The 6,885-nt window shown below is 37.0% G+C and overlaps 2 protein-coding genes across 3 annotated transcripts in view; both read left to right on the top strand.

Moving 5' to 3' along the window:
- LOC108744951 (alpha-aminoadipic semialdehyde synthase, mitochondrial) overlaps positions 1 to 6,885 on the top strand; it is a 96,614-nt gene that overhangs the window by 22,896 nt on the left and 66,833 nt on the right. The window lies entirely within an intron of this gene.
- Positions 1 to 6,885, top strand: part of LOC112903859 (protein bride of sevenless) — a 19,295-nt gene that overhangs the window by 9,013 nt on the left and 3,397 nt on the right. For both annotated transcript variants that reach the window (XM_025981724.1, XM_025981725.1), the window contains exons 3-5: positions 1,277 to 1,886; positions 4,332 to 4,474; positions 5,201 to 6,531. In XM_025981724.1, the coding sequence (XP_025837509.1) occupies positions 1,294 to 1,886; positions 4,332 to 4,474; positions 5,201 to 6,531 (2,067 nt within the window). In that variant the 5' untranslated portion in view covers positions 1,277 to 1,293. The remainder of the gene's footprint in view (positions 1 to 1,276; positions 1,887 to 4,331; positions 4,475 to 5,200; positions 6,532 to 6,885) is intronic.

The raw sequence follows: 6,885 nt of genomic DNA, 5'->3' as shown, positions 1-6,885 counted from the left end.
GGTTTGACAGCGAAAAACAATATTTTTTTAAAATTTTTAAGTATGCGCGATTTTCGATGGTTTTAAAAATTATTGAAATTTTATCGGTTTTGAACTGGTGTTGTCCTGATTCGGATGTAAAGCCCGTCGTCGATTGGAATTGCTTTTTTTTAATTGATTTTTTTTCGTTTTATTTGATTCTTTACTCATACATTATTGCTTTACCAAATCAAATTTAATTTATCTTGGATTTTTGGTCAACCAATTAAGGTAAACTGTATTAACTCTTTATACCCCTTGTGTAACTCCTAGTACTCCTTAAACGGAGCTGTTAAATTTAAGAACATTCTCGCCAGGGCCGGACTGAAAAAAGTTCTCTATTAAACTGGGTCGTTCAAAACTCATTACTTCCAGATAAAACAGGAATCATTCATCATTCTGAGTGGCCTTTTGTTTTTTATTCGTTAGACATAAAGACAGTTACTTTTAAAAAAAGGATATAAAAAAAATTCATTTAGTGCCAAAAATAATTTTTTTCTATAGTTATTTCAAGTACTTATTTAAATACATTTTCGAAGTGCAAGTGACCTTTAAACAACAAGAATTTTTCTGGCCCAAAAATTTAATTATGTAAGTATAAATAAATTAAATAAAAATCCCCTTTGCCCCCAGCTGGGTCTAAATTCTTTAGGTCTCGGGCAAATTCAACAGCTCTGGCCAAAAATCCAACGTGTTAGTAAACTTTTCTCTGGATTAGTTACCTCCTGTAGATAAATATTGTGAGTAGAGAATACTTAAGGACTTTGACCGAAATTTATAATCAATATTTGTCAAACAGGGTAAGGAATTTCATTATACACTAAGTTTAGCGACCTATACGATTTTCTATGACATTGTTAGTTACTTAATAGTAGATTAATATGCAACATTAATTTGAAATCATTTTTTCGATTTTTTATTTACCCACTACAAACTTCCTCAAATAAATGAGGGAAAAATTTTGTTGCTATTGTCAGACCCCACCGGGAATCGAACCAGGGACCTTTGGCTTTACGCACCAATATAATGACCACTAAACTACGAAAGGTGACAACGGCAACTACGACCAACCGACCTACAAGGNGTCCCGGGTTCGATTCCCGGCGGGGGTCTCACAACAGCAACAAAATTTTTCCCTCATTAATTTGAGGTAGTTTGTAGTGGATAAATAAAAAAACGAAAAAAATATTTTTAAATTAATATTCTATACGATTTTGTTAAAAATAGTGACTTAATATTGCTTTACGGTTTCTCGTAGACTTATACGTTAGGAGAATGGTCCACAATTGTTTATTATTGTTATTACTTTTGGTAAAATACCCAACGTTGGCATCATCTGAAAACGCCGACATTTGTAAAAATTCAAACGAAGACACGTTGGTTCCTGGGGATGTGTTTATAAATTTACTGGTGTCATCATGTGAAGAGAACGAATTCAATACATTATTCGAGCCACCAACAGAAACTTATGTAGAAAGCGCATCTTGGGTAGTTTCTCATCTCAACAATCTCAATTTTACTCACCCGTTTGTGTTGGGACTGAAAACTTTCGAAATTTGCAACGAGTATGATTACCAAAAAACAATCTTCGACGCCTATAGCCTACGAGAGAAATCAAAATCGTTAGGATTAATTTCATTCGAAGAGATCTTGGACAAGGATTTAGAATTCAGTAAGATGTTAAATGTCACAATCACACGCGTAGATAAACACTGGAATTACCTTGTCAAAGCGAGCGTGAGGGTTATAGAAAATTTAGACTGGAAAGAACCTATTACCGTTATATCGGAGAATGAAAGAATTATCAAAGAATTTAACAAATTAGCCAGGAGGTCATGGATGTGTGTCGAGGATGCGTTTGTATGGAGGTAAGGGAACATGTTACCTAACTTGAATTTAAGAAAACACAAAAGAAAATGTATATTGGGTAGATACCCGAAAAAGTTGATAATTTTGAGATCGAAATTTTGACGACGTCGAAGAGAAATCACAGTCTAGTAAATTATCATTTCATCAGTTGGGCACGCCGCCTTTACTCGTTTCTCTCCTGAACCAAACTTCATGCTTTTTTTTTTAAACTATAGTTACGAACTGAAATCTAGATCTCCTCCTGCTCCCTATTTCTACTATTTCTGCATCTAATATATCTCTAACTAGCCCTTCATGCCTCAAAAGATAAATATTCTGCCATCCCATAGTTGGGATGTTCAAAATTGGCATAGTTCACAGTAAAACTTCCGCATTTACTTTCTACTAGAACGGTTGCTGACAGAACCCCTACTTTTACTCACGCCAGACGTTGTAGGAAATATCATAAAATAGAAAAGAGATGTCAGTTAGGAATTGCAGCGGACACTAATAAAGAAAAAGGAATAACAGAAGGAGATGGAGACAGGCAGGATTTGAGCACGTTGCTTGGAAAATTCAACATTCTTAGGAATTTAGGAAAGCAAAACGTTTTTTTAAAGATACGAGGGTGGATTGATAAGTTTCCGGCCTAACCAAGAGATGACGCCACTAGGCCTACCTTGAGGTGACATTCTATAGTACCATCCTTGGATAGCTTGTAGCTATAGTTTCAGCCCGATCTCCTTGCTAGTGTAGGTTTGACAGCACGCTGAACAAGACGCCTCTGTGGTTTTCGTAAAAATGGAAAAGCAGGAAAATCGTGCTGTCATCAAATACTTTTATTTGAAGGGGTTAACGCCGAAGGAAATTAAAAAAGAGATGGACTCAACACTGGGGACATCCTCCCCGTCATATTCAACCGTTAAGCAGTGGGTTTCCGAGTTTAAAAAGGGTCGTGTGAGCACCTCTGATGGGCCTCGCTCAGGACGCCCCGTTGAGGTCACAACTCCAGATATGATCGAAAAAATTCATCAAATAGTGCTGGGAGACCGCAGATTGAAAGTGCGTGAGATAGCTGAGACCTGTAAGATGTCATATGAACGTGTGCAACATATTTTGCACCAACATTTGCATATGGAAAAGCTCTGTGCAAGATGGGTGCCGCGTTTGCTAACAGTCGACCAAAAATTGATTCGAAAAAACATTTCTACCGCAAATTTGTCATTGTATAAGCGTAATCCAAGCGAATTTTTGCGTCGATTCGTAACCGTTGACGAAACGTGGGTCCACCACTACACTCCTGAAACCAAAGAACAGTCTAAACAGTGGATTGGACCAGGGGAACCAACTCCAAAGAAGGCAAAAACAATTTTTTCGGCGAACAAGGTTATGGCTACGGTTTTTTGGGATGCAAGAGGTATTATATACATTGATTACCTTGCAAAGGGTAATACTATCACTGGTCAATACTACGCAGACTTATTGCAACGTTTGAGCCACGAGGTGAAAATTAAACGACCTCATCTGGCGAAGAAAAAAATCTTGTTTCATCACGATAACGCACCAGCGCACACGTCAATCGTTGCGACGGCTAAAATCAACGATCTAAAGTTTGAATTGATGCCGCACCCTCCTTACTCTCCAGACCTAGCCCCGAGTGACTATTTTCTGTTCCCTAATCTCAAAAAATGGCTTGGCGGTAAGAGATTTGCGGACAATGAAGAAGTAATCGAAGCTGTAAATGGTTATTTTGAGGAGCTTGACGAATCAGTCTATAGAGATGGCATTAATAGACTGGAACACCGCTATGAGAAATGTATCAGCCTTGGAGGAGATTATGTTGAGAAATAAAAAAAAAAAATTTTTAAAAACCTTGTTTTTCTTGGTCAGGCCGGAAACTTATCAATCCACCCTCGTATATTTCCAACTAGGCAGTTATAAAGCCGACCCTGATATTTTGCTAACCTAAGCAACCGCTGCACCACTTCGATTGATTATCTCTTTTTAATTGGTCTGTACCCTGCATAAGGCATTTTCTAACTTAACAAGGGCGTGTTCAAAATGCAACAAATTACTACAATACCAAGTGAAAACAAGAAAGAAGATACGTCCATTCCAACAAATAATTTATTACCGACTTTGCCAATTTTGACCATCCCAACTATATCTGACTGACAATTATCTTTTCTTTTGAAATTTTATAAGCACTACAGTGCTCGACCTTAAAACTTCAATGGATTATTAGGTAGATACATCTTCTGTAGAAGCTACCCCCACTAATCAGAATCAGGATGAGATTTTTATTGGTCTTATTCCTTAGATCAGATTGCATGCTATGAGATTTTTAGCTTGCTTACAATTGTACTATTTGAAGATTTTGCAACTTAAAAAATTGTCTTAAAGTTACACATAATTAGACAAATATGTAAATAATACACACCTAGTGATATCGAATTCTGTTTTAGAGGAGATAATTTACCGAAAAAGGATGATGGTTTATTGCTGGTAGTTTTTGGTAGCAGTCGTTTTATAAACACAGTTTTAAATTTTAAAAAATACGTTTATAGAAAGATTCTGGTTGTACCATTGGATGGATCCAATTTAAAAGGTATCTACTTGTACCTACAAATTCATTCTTAGCTCATTAATCCAGAACTGACATCTTTAGAATCGTATATTTACATTACCCTGCGTTTTCTTTTTGATATTATGTAAACAATAATATTCCTTAAACTACAGGGCGTGCGAGATAGCTCAATGATGTTCATGCGTCAGTCACAATTAATTTCACCAGAAACTCTTTATATCAATACAAAATTTGAAAATTAATTTAGAATATCACAATCCAGTACCGTATCAAAAGCATTCACATAAGCATAAACCCATTAACACATTATTATTATTAAAAGTGTCTTATTAAATTCACCTTTTCGCAATTTTGTTATAATCCTGCAAACAATTGTAGAAATTAACTAGATCATCCCTAGTGCTGGAATTTCGTAACCTGTGATTTTGTCACAGTGACAGCAATCCAGATTCCAGAGTGGGAGCAGATAGCAAAGCGATCTCATTCACGCAAAAGTTCTGGTTCACACTCACGCTCGCGAATTATACCATTCCGTAGCTCCGCGACCGCATGTTGAAGCTGCGGAACTTCCGCAGACTTGGACCCAATCGTACGGTCTACAGAACGGAGTTTCTTGTGGCAGCTTCATTGTGACAAAATCACAGGTTCTTGTCACTGTAACTTTTCCAAAGCAGTCACGAGAGAGCATTTCCCTATTCCCTAGTGCAAATAACACTGAAAATACTTTACTTCTCTGTTCTTTGGCAGAGCTTCCAGCTAACACAATATTCATCCAAGAGCCGCATTCAAAACAATCCGACCAAAACTCCACTTCTACTTTGAAACCGCCTCAAACACCACTCCTGTTAGACGTCGCCAACGTGATACTAAATTTCGTTCGATCGTTCCTTATGGGCAACTGCAGCATCGTTAAAGAGGATTGTTCGAAACGGTTTCAAAAAGAATACATTCCGCCTTTCAAAATCATACAAACATTGAAACTGGAAGATGTTAGAGACATATTCAGTTACAACGTTTACCAAACAAAATGGTACCATGTTAAAACTGGCAATGAAACTCAACAGACGAAGACCATAAACAAATTGTTTTCGTATAACATTTTCGAAAATAATTTGGTAGATTCGGAACATAACGCTTCTTCCTCAACAAATGTTTCTAATAGACATGTTAACATGTGTTCGACCACGTTGGACGATTGTTTACAGGACTGTGTCAACATTAGGGAAAAAATTGTCCAGAAATCTGTGTTAGGGTCTCGATTGTTCGGAGATATAATCCTGCGGTCTGAGTCCTGGCTTTACGGTTTCGTTTCTATAGCTGTTTTAGGAATAATTTTCTGCATTTCAACTCTCATATTCTTTGCAATATCGATGATAAAAAGGATAGTTTTTGAAGGCAACCCTGCCATAACCCTTCTCTTAATCCTTTCCATCATAAGTATTTATTGTTCAATAATCCCTTTCACTGTGGTTGGTGGAAACGATACGGGATACTTCATCTGCTTGTACAGGACCCTTAGTGTCTCATTGAGTTACGCTGCTGCATTTTCATTGTTACTCTCCAGGTCCATAGTCCTTGCCACAATTTCTAAGGAACTGGGGTATATGTCCCACGCTTCTGGACCAGTCCAGGCTTTCCTGTGTTTATTTATTTTTGCTGTACAATGTGCCTTATCATTACAATACTTCAACAAATGCCAGGCGTTCTTCGACACGTTATTGTTCCTTTATTCCTTATCGTACAATGTGATTTTGTTGGTACTTTTTCTCTGCATTTCGCCACTGATCTATCAATCCCAAAGGAATTACAGAGAAGGGAAGTATTTTGCCGTTTCTGCGGTTTGTATGACGGCAGCTTGGATTTTTTGGATTTTGGGATACGTGTTTCTGGGACCGGAATGGAGAGACCCGATGGTATGCCTGGGCTTGGTCAGTACAGCAAGTATATTGGTCGGAGCTGTTTTGATTCCTAGAACATACTTGATGACTGTGTCGGCCACGAGGAATAAAATAACAAATGCTCTTCCAACTCTACAAACTTCGTCTAGTATCATGGATATTTACAAAGCGAGCACGCAGGTTAGTATGTAACTGACCATGAAAATTAATTGTTGAATAATAAATCACTTAGGCAAGGGAGTTGATGAAAATAAGTTTTAATTAATCTAGATATTAAGTTAATGACAAAATTCAAGGTTTTCCAAAAAATAAAACCAAGAATGAACTTGTTAATTTATATATATAGGGTTGTTCGGAAAGTCATTTCGTTTTTTTTTGTGGAAATGAAAGACCGTTTTCGTATAATAAACAAATACTCTATTAAATTATATATTGACCGTTCTGGTCCAACACCTTTTGCCATCTTTCTGGTAGTAGCATAATTCCACGCTCATAAAATTTTTGGTCTTTGCTGGCAAAAAACTGATCGAGGAG

Source organism: Agrilus planipennis, unplaced genomic scaffold (genome assembly GCF_000699045.2).
Source record: "Agrilus planipennis isolate EAB-ADULT unplaced genomic scaffold, Apla_2.0 scaffold42, whole genome shotgun sequence".
NCBI lineage: Eukaryota > Metazoa > Arthropoda > Insecta > Coleoptera > Buprestidae > Agrilus > Agrilus planipennis.
This window is presented reverse-complemented; position numbering and strand designations above follow the sequence as displayed.